The sequence below is a fragment of the Pezoporus occidentalis genome, unplaced genomic scaffold (genome assembly GCF_034315485.1).
Source record: "Pezoporus occidentalis ecotype Australia unplaced genomic scaffold, CSIRO_AGI_Poc_V1 ctg330, whole genome shotgun sequence".
Lineage (NCBI taxonomy): Eukaryota > Metazoa > Chordata > Aves > Psittaciformes > Psittacidae > Pezoporus > Pezoporus occidentalis.
In genome coordinates this window covers 203,580-218,261 of record NW_026915269.1, presented here as the reverse complement: position 1 = coordinate 218,261, position 14,682 = coordinate 203,580, and the positions used below count along the sequence as shown (strand labels likewise).

Below are 14,682 nucleotides of genomic sequence, written 5' to 3'. Positions count from 1 at the left end.
GAGGAAAACACCTGTAAGATATCATGTATCCAGGAGGTTCTGTCCTGTTATCAGGGGTCCCAGAGACCATTCTCAAGTCCTGCTTTCCTACAGAAGCTACTTGTTACAGGCATTTCCCACTGTTCTTTTCAGGACTGTGAAAACACAATCACCGAGCCACCACTTTTCAGTGTCTACTATCTGTGGTATAAGCACAGACAACAACTGTTACAGTTACACTGGTGGGAATTCCCAGTTAGACGCACTATTCCAGGACTGAATTCTGATAACCCACTAAATACTTCACTTCCAAACACGAGTACGGATTCCTCAGTAACATGGTGTCCGTTCTGGAACAAAATGCCTACAGAGGGAGCAATCCCAGCTTAACCAGCATAAAAGCAGTTTTTAATGAAGTTTCTGTATTGTTATGCCAAGAAATCTCATCAGGTAGAGAAGACTTAAGTGATTAAATGAGAATTACAGTAATATATATCCAAGCATTAGGCAAACAGGAGCCTAATACACAGCTTAGGAGCAGTTCATTAGTTATTTGAGATATATTAGTAATGATGACTGACTAATACTCTTGATTATTTACTTTGACAGCTCATATGTGAAAGACAGACAGAAGCGATCTGCTACTGCGACCCCCAAACCTGCCTCAGGAAACGAGAACCACATCTCAAATCACAACCTGCTGTGGTTTAAATGCTCAGCAGGCAGTAGGATATGCACGAGGCCACTTTAACCACAATCAGCAATGTCTGTCATGTGAACATGACATACAGGTTCCCTTTCCCTTATCAAAGCTCCCACAGCTGGTTACTGGTGCAAAACTCAGATTCCTGCTTCCAGGAATAACAGGGATTCCCTTCATAATAGAGAGCATTTTGATTTTGTAGGATAAAGGCCTCATTGACCATCCAAAGGATCAATACCGTCACGCCAGTCCTTATCTTGGCTTCGTACGGGGTGTTTTATGGTTAAAATGTATCTGCTATTCCAACATTAACCACCTTATCTATCTGCCTTAGAAAGAAAAGGGAACTCCAAGCCAAGAAGGTTTCCAAGAGGCATTCCACAGAACCTGAGAACAGGGACCTCTGAACTCCAGCGTCTCTGCTCAAAGCAGGGTCAGCCACAGCAAGACCCTCAGGACATCAGGTTGAGTATTGCCAAACATGGAGACCCCAAAACCTTGCAGGGCAACCAATTCCCGTGTTCCACCACCCTCACAGTTAAGTATTTAAAGCAGCAATCATCACTCAGACCCACTCACATTCACTCCCCTTCCCAGCCACTCCTGACAACATCCAACTGGGTTCCTGGAGGCCACCATCCAGGGGAAGCTCATCAACCCGTGGGCTACAACTGCTGACCCAGAGCACAGCCCCAGCTCACGCCACGAGCAGACACAACATCTTGGATCTGGGACAGGGTAAGCAGCTACACCAAGCTCAGCAGTGGTGATGGTTTATAAGGCTGTCTCTGCAATAGGTATCATTAAGTAAAGACAGGTTTTGAGAATTTGCTTTCTTAAGTGAACTCCCATGAGGTTTTTGACAGCCAAAATAAGATTCCTTGTAGTTCACGACTCCTCAGAAGCCTCATTTTGTATTTTAACTCCTCCATTTTTTAACTTCCTTAGTTTTTTGCAACATGGGTATCTCAAGTTCTTTTCGGGCAGGAGAAAACAGGCTGGGAGGGGAAGGGGTATCTTCTGAAGCCTGTCCCTTTGCTCTTCCCACACCACCACTGAACTACCACATGCAGCTGGACCAAAGCTCACTATTACCAGCCTTTGGCTGGCAAAAAGAATAGGTATATTTCAGTATACGAACAAGGCATCTCCTTTCCCACACCACATGGGGCTGAACTGATCTGCTCTATCCACAGCTGGCCAGATGAAAATGACCTGTACTTGTCAAGAGATCCGGTTATGGTTTTGGGCCTAGCAACTTCCTGGATTCTTCCTGACACAGAGATGAATTCATGACAAGCAGGTAAATCCCCAAACCATTCCTTTTGCAATCTAGTCAAAATGAATGATAAAGATGCCTTCACTTTGTACTTCTGTATGTAAAATGTGCAGAACAGTAACGCATGAATAATTCAGATGTACAACAGTAACGAATGGAAAGCTGAGATTCCCAATTTAACACGAATGTGAATCACATTCTAAAGAGCACTTGCTTCCTGCCCGTTTCCTTTAATGGACTTTGGTTAAGTGGGTGGCTATTCTTGCTCAAAACCAGCACGAAGCAGCCACAGACAGTCATGGTAAGAGCACTCCAAGTCAGGCAGGGCCCTCCTCTGCACCACTAGCAACAAACAGGCCCTAAAACGTTAGGGTGTTCTGTTTTCCTTTTAAACATACATTCCCAGCAACCTGTATGCATATACATTGATACTTTTAAGTACAGCAAAGTTAGTTAATTCATTCAAAAGAGCCTTGGAGCTTGATAAATCATCCTCCTTCTTCCCAAGATGAGCTACCCGAGTCAAGGCTCAATGCAAAAAGAGATCATGATTGCTGATGCAGAGGAGCAGCCCTCCAGCAGGAAGCAGCATTTTCTGCTGGAACCCGTGCAAATCAGAACCTCCTGGTGAAGAGCATTTACAAATACCATGAGACTAAACAAACGAAACTCACCAGCACCACTGCAGGCTCCAGCATCTATTCGGGTTTCTCATCTTACAGCCTGCAGAAATCTCTCCAATTCAAAAGCTCCTTTGCTCAGAATGAGGGTACAGCTCGTGCTCAAAACCCCAATCAATTTTCTCACATCTCAAGGACATACACTTTCAACACTGCTTAGAAAGAAAAATCACTCTAAATCAACCTAAAATCAACCTAAAAGGTGTTCTCATGGAGCACATGAATTTTAGCTGACATGTGGAAAAGAACATGCATCATCATCAGCAATAGACACTATTCCTATCATGCAACAAGGATTCAGGTTTGCAAGCATCATTTTGCCACAGATGTCTACAGGCAAATATAGAACCTCTGCATCCCTCTTATGAACAAGAGGCACAGAAATCAGCACAGTGATCTGTGCAGCATTTTGCTCCACCACACAAGCTATTACTGCCCCACCACATCTCAGAAACAACCCACTGCAGCTGCATTAAACCCCAGCACACCATCATTCCAGGCTGAACATTAGCATGCTATTTTCACTCTGCCACAATTAATATCTCAATACCTTACGTAATCTACTGCAGTCAGAAAGGAAAAGGTTCCCTGGTATTGTCACTCCCTGGTGCAGGCACCCTGCCTATTGCCAGCCTCCACACAACTTACCCAAGATCTACAACCTCTCAAGGCTTTTAAGCCTGTCTGCTTTAGCAAAGACCCTCGTTTCCCACTAGGACAGAGCATTTTCAGTGGATTGCCTCCATATTTCTCTTGCTTGGAGCCAGCACAGGCAGGGCTGGTGAGGTCTCTTAAAAATCATCCTGGTTCAGATTCTAGAGCTGCTGATTTCCTGTTATAGGAAGTAACAGTTCTAGCAAAAGAATCCCCAAGGCAAAACGTTTAGTGTTCCAATGTGTAAGCCCTAACAGCCTTTGTTCTTCCCTTTGCCAGATTCATCACTGCTCGCTTCCCTCTCCCCCTCTCCCTGTCTCTGAAGCCTTCAGCTTCCACCACAAGACCCAAACGCCGGCTCCAATCTAAGTACACATCTATTTTTCAGATGAGAGGGGAAAAAAAATACCCTCTCCATTACCCATTGCTTTGAGTTAAAAGCAGCCACCCCCAGGAGCTGCTGCACTGCCCAGCCGCTTCCAGGCTGATTTCATTACTGCACAACATTATAATTCATGCTACTAATAATCCGCTGGAACTCCATCAACCCCCTGAATCCAGCTTTCCACTTGCCTCCTGCAAAATCCTCCCTGGTTACAACAGCTTAAGAAACACCATCCATACTCTTCGTTTCATACGGGTATTTTTTTCTATGTAGCTATATTAAGCACAGGTTTAACACTGAAGACCTGAATTCAGAAGCCAGTATTGGGTTACTCAGATTTGGCCAAACAAGCAACCTTTAAACGACCAGAGAGCACATTCTGAGGGCTGTAACACAGCACAGCCAGTTCAGTGCCATGTGCTCCGCAATTTCTGATTGTCACTCAGAGGCCTGTTCCCTATCCCCCGCATTGTTATACAAACAAGACAAGATATTGCAGTTAAAACACTGTATTTAGCCCAAGATATCAGTAAGACTTACAAATAATAGCTTTAATCCTATTAAAGCTGGAGGACGTTAATAGCATTTCTTTAGTAACACTTAAACAATTGTCTCCTCGCTGATGTGTGCAGCCAGGAGCCAGATTCGCTTTGCACATACATGTACCTTCATGCTATTGTTCCATTCACACCCAAACAGCACCGCTCACCTTGTGAACCTTGACCTTTGAAAGGTATTTTAGCCAATGCTCAGTGACTGCCACAGACGCATTACCTCTGCAAATATGAAAGGGTTAAAGGCAGCCCCAATCAATAGGCCTACAAGGGAAAGAAAGAGACAAAAAGGAAAGCGAGTATGCCTTACAGCCCCTCTGCAATGCCTTCTGCACAATTCCACAACAACACGGTTTCCTTCTGGCCTTACAGAAAGGCACAGCACCCCCCACCCCCCCCCTCCTAAGGTCCCCTAAAGCAGCAAAGCACAAGACAGCACCCTGTAAAGAAAAGAGCATGCAAACAGCATTCTTCAGTCACAAACATCGCTACAATTACAAGTCATTCAAGCAGGTTTATTCAGTTCAGCTTTAAAATAAGATGCATAACCAGTGTCCCACCCTTGCAAAGCACAAGTATTTTAATAAGGGTCATAAATCTCAGCTCTTGCCCATTCCTTAAGCATAAAAAGGCACGAAAAGCCAAAGTCATCTCAGTTACTGCAAATATGTACATTTACATACAGAACCCTTTATGCCTCTATTAGCCACATACCAGTGCTGTGTGTCTAAAGTGTGCATTCACATACTGGTTTGGGATGGTATCTTTCTGCAAGCTCCTCTGCTTTTGGCTGCCATGAAGGGAGGAAGCTATCCCACTGTAGTAGCTCAGTGACTGCATTGTGTTCAGGAGCTGATCTGCCTCAAACCAGTTCCAGCCGGTTCTGGTCACCCTACATAAAAAGCTATGGCAACCCTCGCGGAGTTGCCAGCAAGTCCCTGGAATGGCGGGGCTCTTCCTGCTGGGGCGGCGGGGCCGCGCTGGCCCCTCTCGCCCTGCGCCCCACACGCGGCCCCTGCGCCCCACGGCCGCCCCACACGCTCCCTTCCTCTCCTCCCCACTTACCTCCCACAACCCGGCTCAAAGCTGAGCGTGTGTGCGTGCCTGTCTGTAGCTAACAAAGAGACCGCAGCCAAACCCCGCACGGGAGCTCTCTGCAGCGCCAGGCAGGGCTCGGCCACAGCCCCGCCAGCCCCGCTCGGCTCCCGCGGCACCGCTGCCCCGTGCCCGCGGGGTGGCCGCACACGCTCCCCTCCCGCCCGCCCGCCCCGCTCCTCGGGGGCCGCTCGAATGGCATTTTGTGTGCTGTGCACAGCGCTGCTGCTGCTGCTGCTGCTGCACGGGGAGCCCACACACGCGCCTCCCTCCCCGCAAGAAACCCATTTCCGCAGCAGCAAGATGCCCGCAGGAGCCCCGCTGCCCCCTCCTCGCAGCGCCGCGCTGGCTGCTGAGCTCAGGGGCTTTCTCTTCCCTGCTGGGCGGCCGGCCCCGGGGAGCAGCAGAGGCTGCGGAGCCCTCGCCCGGCCGGGGCCCCCTGCCCAGCCCGGCTGCGGGAGGCCGGGGCTGAGCTCTGCAGCCTGCGCCGCTCCCGCCCCGCAAGATGGCTGCGGCCCTGCTCCGGCTGCCCGCTCCCATCCGCCCCGGGGCAGCTCCGCAGCAGGGCCGCGGCTGCCTGCGGTGCCCGGGTCCCTCCGGAGCAGGGCTCTGCGCCCACCTCTGCCCGTGGCAGCCCTGCTCCGAGCCCACTCCCCACTTCTCCTCTGCCTCCCAGGGCCTTCCTCCTGCAGGCCCGCAGTCACCCCAGCCCCGGCCCTTGTGCTCCCCGCTGCTGCTCGGCTACTCACCCCGGCACTGGTACCACCAGTGACCACCTCCTCCTACGCGCCAGGCCCCATCCTCCCGGGATGTGCCGCGGTGGCTCCTCGGCACGGCTCCCTCGCAGCCAGCGGCCACGCCAGGCGACACCAGCAGCCCCTCTGCTCTGCGGGCTGCACCTGTAACTGTTAGCAGAGGTCTCGGGCACAACCCTTCACCCCCCCTTCCCCTGCGGAGAGAGCTCGGCTCTGGCACTTTCTCCACATCCCTCATCCCCACCCCATTCTGGGGAAAACGACCATGTTCTTCCGCTGCCTCAGCCCTGTCTTCCCCGCACCGCGGCTGCAGCCGGCCCTCCCTCAGCCCCGCAGCCCGGGTGGGCTGCTCCCTCCTCTGCGGCCCAACGTGGCCCCGGGCACCTCGCTGCCGGACCGCGGCCCCCTCCCCTTAGCGCGACGGCGGCGGCCGCACAGTCCCCCCCCCCCGTCCCCGTCCCCCTGCGCCGGGCCCGCTTTGCTCCCCGGCCCGGGGTCGGCCCTACCCGAGCGGGCGCTGCCGAGCCCGGCCCGGCCCGGCGGAGCGGACCCGCCACGCGCGGGGGATGCCCTGGGAGGGGAGGCCGCGGCCCCTCCGGCGGCGGGGGAAGGGGAGAGCAGGAGGCCACGGCCGAGCGATCCCCGCCGAGGCCGCTGGCCCCGGCAGCCCCGGCGCTCGGGTGGCCGCGGGGCTCCGGCGGCCGCCGCCCTCGCAGCGCCCCGGCCCCGGCCCCGGCCCCGGCCCCGCGCCGAGCAGGCCCGGCAGGCCGCTGCCCAGAGCGTGTCGGCGGCGCGGGGCCTGCGCGCCGGCGGGGCGGGAGCCGGAGCACGGGGACCCCCCCGCATGCAAGCTCGACCCCATGCAAACCAACACACCTGCTGCGGGCACGGCGCCTCGGGCGGGCACGGCTACGGCCCGCGGCGCGGCCTGGCTAAGAGCCGGTGAACATAACGGCAGAGGCTGTGCCGGGCTGAGGAGCCGTGCGGGTGGGGGTGCCTCGGCTGCACAGATGGGGGAGACGCTCCCGTGTGAAACGGCTCCCTGGAGCGTGCCGGGGGCGGGGAGGCTGCGCTGCCGCCCAGCACCGGCGGCCACCCGCGGCCCGGCCGGGCGGGTCGCGGCCTCCCGCAGCCCGGGGGGGGAATCCCCGCTCCGAGCCCAGGCGGCCGCGGGAGCTCGCCCCGGCAGGGAGCAAGTGGCGCCGGCGGCGCTGGAGCACGGCCCGCGGGCCCGGCCGGGGCCTTCACCGCGGCCCTGCGCGGGATGAGCAAGGCCCTGCCCGGCCCTGAGCCGCGGGGCCCGGCGGTGTCAGCCCGGTCCCGCTTTGCCGGAGCGCCCCGGGCCTCCCGCGGCGCCGCCGGGCCCCGGTGCAAAGGGCAGGAAAGGAGGCAGCGCCCGCGTTCCACCCCCGGCGCGGCTCCGGGCCCGCTGCGGGGCTGACAGCGCGGTGCGGGGCCGGGTGTCCGTCACCGGCTCCACCACGGCCTCAGGGCCGGGCGCCGTGCCGGGTGCTGCCAAACCAGAGCCTGGGAGCCGAGCCTGGCCGACCTGGGGGGGGGGGGAGCGCGGTGGCTTTGGCAGCTGCACCGCCAGGAGGGTCTGTTTGCCGTGAAGCAGCCTGGCGTTGATGCCAGCGTTACACGTTCCCATAGGAAATATCTCCCTTTCTGCCACAGAATATGTCACAAGCAAGCTGCAGGATGTAAAGTTCTGTGTGTGAATCACTGTATTGGGTAGCATGAAAGAAAGGCTTTAAATACACAGCACCCGTTTCAGGTTTATCCTATCAGCCTGGGTTTTACAGACAACGTGGTCAATAAGTACAGAGACTACAGATTCTGGTTGAAATAATGCTGGTCTATGACCAACTCTTCCAAGGCCGGAGGCCACGCAGTGAAGTCCCAAAGGCCAGCACAGACCCCTGTGGGAGGATGCTGCAGCAGGACCTGACCTCACAGCCATGGGTGGGGAAGGCTCCTGCTGCTTGCAATGGGACTTCCCCATGTACACATCCCAGCTTGCTCTGACCATCAAACCAACAGCAAACTGCTCCGTTGCCAGCCTGGCAGTGAGTGAGCCTGGCAAGTTTGAACAGAATACATTGATTTGGTTATTTATTTATATAATAAACGGATTCGTGTTGTGTACTAATTTTAATGTTACAGAAGGGCCATGAAACTCATCCTGCGCAAGCCTGGGGCTCATCCTGCAAGTGCCATGTAGAATTAGGCCATTGTGTCTAACAGTTCTTCCCAGTTAACTAATAACCAGTTTGACGAAGGAAGGCGAGATGTGGAGCCTGCTCCTTAGTGTCTGCGGCTGGTTTGCACGATCGTGTAAAGGTGATGGCAGCTGCTGCTGCTGCTGCTCTGGCATTGGGATCTGAAATGTTAACTGCTTTCACAGGTGATCCATGGCAGGAAGGCCCTGTGCAGACAGCCTGAGGTTCCAGGCAGGTGGCCTTGACATCCCCATGGCAGGAAGTCTCTCACCCCAGGATGTGACTTTCAGAAGGTAAGCATCATTTCCAAGTGGAGCCGGGCTGACAGCGCACACAAAGGAGCACACAAGGGCCACGTGGCTCTTCTGCTTGGTGAGGCTTCAGCAGGCTCTTACATGTTGACCCTACCTCTTGCTAGTGAAGTCATCTCCAGAGCGTTGTGAGTGCAGGTACAGCTGTCTCAGTGGGGGCTGTGGGTGGGTTTAGGTTACTCAGGCGTTGCCAGAGGTGGGAACTGGAGTCCCTCCCTTTATCCCATCTCAGCATTCCACCTTCACGTTTCCTGTACCACCATACACACAAGAGCAGAGCAAAGCCTGTTTCTTCTTGTAGAATACTTTAACTGTTTAGAATGCAATGGGCCTTTAACCACTGTACTGAAACAGTCAGTGTTAAAAACCCATCTTACAACGTGACCTCCCCTTTGCAGAGGCTTCTATTACTGATAGTTTCTTGGCAAAACACCCCCAGTTTCCTCTCCTGGTTATTAAAATATGCTTCCCATTGTGTTTTGGATTAAAAGCTCCAGGATTGCTTTTAGAAAGAGGAGAGGTATTAAAAGAAAGGGATCTTATATGAGATAAGGACCTTGGCAGGGAGAAATCTGCAGCCAGGCTCTAAATACACCTTCACTACTATTGAGTCAAGGGAAATCTGGGATGATTTTGACTGGGAAATGTCATTTAGAAAGAAAGAGATGAGACACAGCAACCTGCAGCCACATCTGTGGACTCCTATGTACCTGTGCAGCCCGTTAAGACATCTCGTGGCCCAGCAGCACATTAAGACCTGAGCTTGTCACACAATGTGCTTCTGCAGGTGCTGGATGTGGCCATCTGGGAGGCTCCAGAGCTCTGATCCATGGCCAAGGGGTTAAAACTCACTGAATCCTCACTCCAAATGCCTGGCGCTAATCTGCCATTTGCCAAACTCCTCTTTGGGGGTGCGTTAAACCCCGTCTCATGCCTGCACGTGGCACTGGTCTGCACCGGGGCTGCCACAACAGCTCAGAAAGAGCCTGGAATTACCAGTAATGGGTGATAGGAACATGTGCAGCCCGTGTATTCTAACCCCTAAGCCTTCAAGTGTCAGCTCTGGTCTGATGAGAGAGGTCTTACTATGTAATAAGTATGATTTACAAGCTGGTGTTTAGCGTGGTGGGCAGTGAAACAGCTTCCTTGGCCTCTTCTCCCTGTTGTAACCAGCTTTGAAGACCATGTGTCTGTCAGAGAAACAGGAGGAAGAGGAGGACAGGAAGAGAGCATAATGCCCCAAAAGCATGAAGAGTGACAAACCTCCTGTCAGGATGTGAGCCCTCCACCTGCACCAGCAGCGAGTTCCACACAGGGCCACGTGCAGGCTGCGGGATGAGGGCTCTCCTGTGAGCACTGTGGTGTTCTCTGCTTGCTCCCAAGTGTGGGCCATCAGCTTCCTCTGCACGAACCAGCCACCTGCGTGATTAACATCCAGTGGAACGGAGCTCATCAGCCTGGGACATTGAAGGATGCCTGCTTTGTTCCCTGCCGTGCGCGTGTGCTCGGGCTCCTTCCCTTCCTTCTCCTGATATTTATTCAAGTACAGGAGCATTATCTGTGAATTATTCATCAGACAGTATCTGATGAGGCCCGGGCTGCGCTGGCTCCCACTGCTTAATGAATGAGCCATTAGCCTGTTGCAGATGGTGCTGTCAACAGCTACTCGGATGCTGGGTGCTCACCTGCACTTACACTGGGAGCAGAAGGGCAGAGCCGAGGCTGGGAGATGGCTTTTCCTGTGATATCCATCAAGTCTCAAGGCACAGCCATTACTCCGGGTTTACTCCCTGCCAAGCGGCCTCCTTCTCTCAGGGCTGGAATCCTACAAACCAGGCAAGAAGAAGAGGAGTTACATTTGCAACACTGAGACTTCATTTCAGACAGACTCTGACACAGCCGCCTCACACCAGAAAACCTTTGTGCTGAGTAAATTCTGCCAGCTGCAGGAGCAGAGTCTGACCACGGGCCCCTGTTGCACCCTCACTCTTGGCCCATCTGCTCTTCCCGCTATGAGGGATACGTGGGCAAAGGGAACTGAGCTGCTCTGCCAGGCTGGTCGCTTGTGAGCCTCAGTCAGCAGCAGATATGGAGAGTTCTGCTGGAAGGGGCCCCTCCTGACAGTTATTCCCTGTGGGATGTGAGGTGCTTCCCTCCCCATAAAACCAGTGCAGATGGGGCTGAAAAGCATCCATCGCTGCTGTCACCCGTGACAATGGCGGCTCTCACCAACCTCCTGCAGTCCTGATTAGATTGTGCTCAACGCAGGCTGCTCGGGTTGATTACAGCCACATCCTGGGCATCACATTGTCCGTGGGGCTAATCCTCTGCTCCAGGCCTGGGTATCTCATCCCCTTGCCTCCAAGATACCTCTGCCTTGGAGATAGTGCTCCCACGCAACCGCTGCTCCCCCCAGCACGTGCCTGTGCCATGGGCTCCACATCTGCAGCTTCATTCCAGCCTGGACCTCGCTGTGCCACCGTCCCCACTGCCTCCTGCCCCACATCAGAGTGGCCGGGGGGGGGGGCAGATGTCAGCCAGGGCAGGCAGGAGGTGCTGCCACCCGTGGGGCAGCACAGAGACCTCCTCTGCACCCAGTTCTAGCGGAGCTGAGTTATCGAAACCACTCCTTACATCACAGAACAGCACAGCTGGAAACACATGGAAACCCCAGGGAAAGGAAATGAGCACCTCTCTGGAGAGGAGATGCTGGGGAGGAGGAGGAGGAGGAGAAGGATGATGGCGAGGAGGAGGCTGCCGCTGTGCAGAAGAACGTTGACACCTGGTGGTTGGCTCAGCCAACTGCTGGGGCGATGGCCAGTGGCCGCGGTGAGGGTCCAGCCTCCTGCCAAGGAGTCCTACAAAGCCTCCTCTAGGGCAGCCACGCCAGCTAAAGGATTCCAGATTCCAGAACAGGGTATGGCCAGGATTAGGCCATAATAAACAATTCCATGAGCCCAGTATGAAAGAAAGTGGCTTCAGATAAGGCAAGAATGTACATTTTGCACTGCATGATGCAAAGAACAGCCTGGGGAGCACAGCCAACCACTGCGCATCATCCCTCTACTCACCACATCCCTTATTGCTGCTTCTCAGAGCTGCCCAACAATAGGGTTTACACAAACCGACTCCAATGTGTGATACAGCAACATTCCAATTATACCTTTTGCACCTTATATATATCCCATAGTTTGAACATCTCCAGGCAGGCAGATGGAGTTTAACGGGAACTATTACATCAACAGATGCTCCTACCTAGTTAGCACGGCTCAGACAGGGCAGAAACTGAGGGAAGGCAGGAAAACATGTTTTCTGAGGGAGCCACCATCTGCCCATTTGAGAAGCTGCTGTCACCGATGACTCAGTAGCACTTGAATATGTGCAAATATCACTAATAGCATTCTCAAGACAGCTATTATTATATATTAACTTTATTATTATTATAGCTGTGGACCAGCACTGAGACTACAGCAATAAGAAAGTACTGTAATTAATGAGGCTAAAAGGGAAATCACTTTAGAGTTAGTTGAGAAAGGGCAGTTATTTCTCTTGGGAACCTTTAGATACAAACCTGGGGTTCATCCTTCTTTTCCATCATATTCTGTTAAGAAAGGGACGTGTTTGTGGCGGGACAGCACACAGAACTTACCAGGGTTTGTAAATGATTGCCGGCAGCAGAGGTGAAGAGTTAGAGCCAAAGGCAAACCTAAATCTATGTCCCAGGCAGTTACTACTCCATAAAGAACCAGGCACACTCCAACAGGAGAACCTGCATCTCCCCTGCCCTCACTGATCCCTATTGGGATCTCCTGCATGCCAAGTGCCAGGCCTGGAAGCATTCCCTTTGCAGTTCTGTTCCCATGCCATTCCATCCTCTCCCTCCCCTGCCTTTCACCCCCTTCCCCGCAGCACAGTCTCATCCCAAACCACACATCCAGCCCAGCTCAGGGATCTTCCCTGTAGAGAACAAGCAGGTTTGGGAAGAGCTGAGCTTCCTTGTGCCTGCTAAGGCTGAAAAAAATGGATCTGGCATTGCAGCTGGTGAAGGGAAGCCCCTCAGGGCCTGTGTCCTCCATCAGCAGCTGAGCGCTTGTGTTCACCCACTAGAGAGCGTGTGACTGCACAAAAGCAGCGCAGCATCCAGGCTCCTGAGGGATCCCGTTGTTCCAGAGACATGCAGCAGCATCCTTTGTATTCTATTATGTTCTATTTATTAACAGAGTTCTTCAGAAAGCATCCTTAGAGTTCGTGGCTCTAGCTGGTCCCAGGGGATTCAATCCATCTCTTTGGCTCATCAGCCGAAGCCCTTTACCACATAGCAGCATTTACAGTGAGGGAAGTATCAAGTACCTCTTTCTCGCTCAGGAATTGCCTGGGAGCTGCTGGGACTTGCTGAGCTCAGCCTAAGGCCTGGGCAGTTTCCAGAGAGGCAGGAACAGAGCCAAGGAGTAGGAGCTGGCACAGGTCGGAGTTCATCCCGTTTTGTGCCAGCTGGGTGTTGCTGCTGTTCCTGAAGGGAACAGAAACACAGTTTTCTCTCCCTGTTCTGCACTTCACACAGTACAAAATAGCTCCACGTGGGCTTCACTGACATTTCTGAACTTCTGTTGTCTCAGCTGAGCCCATGGAACAAGAAACACTCCCCCAAAGAGAAGAGCAAACAAAACAGTGCATAGAGTTCATTTGCTCCCATACATCCCATCAGAGGAAAGGGGGATTTAACACAAGGGGGCTGCTGTGTTCCAAGCAGGATTATGCTAGTGAAACAGAGGAGCAGGGATTAGCAGGGGGTCTCCCAGTGTAACGTGCTACAAGCCCTACCTCTGATTTATGTGCTGCAAAACCTTTAACCAGCAAATCATCCCTGTGATAAGTGTTAGGTGCAAAGCTGTGGCTGGGTACCTGGGCACCACGGAAGCTGACAGGCATGAAGAAGTTGGGGTGTGAAGAGAGGAGAATCCTGGGACACTTCAGCACTAGAAGCAGCACAGGGGGGAGTTAAGATGAGCAGTTTCAGCTCTGCAGAGCTGGGCAGATGGCCTCCAGGCTGCCTGATGTACAAAGAGAGGTGAAATAAATCCCAACCACCAAGTGAAGCTGTAAGAGAGCCCAGGAAACATCTGGGAGCTGTTCCAGCTCAAGAGCACTGAAGTCATTTGCTTTAGCCACTGATTTCAGTTGGCTGAGGAATGAAAGCAGGGTGCTGAGACTGCTGCTGCCTGAAGAGCGGATGGGGAAGTCCTAGTCACTTCCTCCTGCAGATGTGAGGCTGCTTGCTGGGTACCACACAGCCCACACGCATCCTGCTCTCCGTGCGTGCCAGCAGCAGGGATGGGAGACAGCGTTTTTCTTACTGGCTCTTAAAATAAGCCTGAGATGACTAAACTGCAGCAGTGCTACCTCAGGAATGAATAACTGCTTCGTTTGCTGAACATGGAGGACTTCTCTCTCCAGTCCTGTAATTACTACACTAAAAGGATGACCAAACTTAAACATAAACCACCCCCCAAATCCGACTCCTCCAAACTCTCAACCTCTCCTCCCACACTTGATACCCTGACCCTATCTCCAGATCACAGCAAACACCTTGGATCTCAGGATGCCCCACTACGACATGAGCAGGTCTTCCTCTGCCTCAATTAAAACACTGTGCAAGGAAGGAATAACACTGAGGTGCATTATACTTACATGAGTCAGGAGCATATGCCAAGGTGAACATAGCCCTGAAGCCTAAGGTATGGGAGCTGCCAAAACTGTTCATTAGCTGACAGGATGAGGAGAAGTAATTGATGCATGAACAAAAGCAGCAACTCCCGAGAGCAAACCCAGCCTTGAAATCGCTCAGTGAAGAGTTACAAAGTGCAGATGGTCTTCTGTAACCAAAGAGATAGCTTAAAGGCTGAAGATCAAAGGTTGTTTAGCTGAGGAGGCAGCTTGCACAGCTTTATAGATATAGAAGGCAAATTCACTCCTGCCATCTCTGTGCAAGATGTCTTTTCTGTCCAGTAGAACAGCGCTTTGGCTGGCCTGCAAGTGGAAATGGCTTGAGCAAGTCAGAAGATGCC

General features: G+C 53.1%; 1 protein-coding gene and 1 long non-coding RNA gene across 16 annotated transcripts in view; both read right to left on the bottom strand.

Moving 5' to 3' along the window:
* Window positions 1-6,497, bottom strand: part of ZNF532 (zinc finger protein 532) — a 34,167-nt gene extending 27,670 nt beyond the window's left edge. For 3 of the 15 annotated variants that reach the window (XM_062629340.1, XM_062629341.1, XM_062629355.1), the window contains exon 1: window positions 6,079-6,497. In XM_062629340.1, the coding sequence (XP_062485324.1) occupies window positions 6,079-6,322 (244 nt within the window). In that variant the 5' untranslated portion in view covers window positions 6,323-6,497. Of the gene's footprint in view, window positions 1-2,635; window positions 2,660-4,389; window positions 4,499-4,948; window positions 5,280-5,299; window positions 5,452-6,078 lie in introns of those variants that run through there. The other 12 variants (XM_062629351.1, XM_062629348.1, XM_062629352.1 and 9 more) reach the window with 9 other exon arrangements.
* Window positions 6,498-8,636: 2,139 nt separating this feature from the next.
* Window positions 8,637-10,419, bottom strand: LOC134169098 (uncharacterized). The gene is made up of 3 exons (XR_009966766.1): window positions 10,303-10,419; window positions 9,881-10,036; window positions 8,637-8,868 (listed from the first exon to the last, which is right to left on the bottom strand). It is a non-coding gene; the product is annotated as an uncharacterized LOC134169098 (long non-coding RNA).
* Window positions 10,420-14,682: the final 4,263 nt, after the last annotated feature.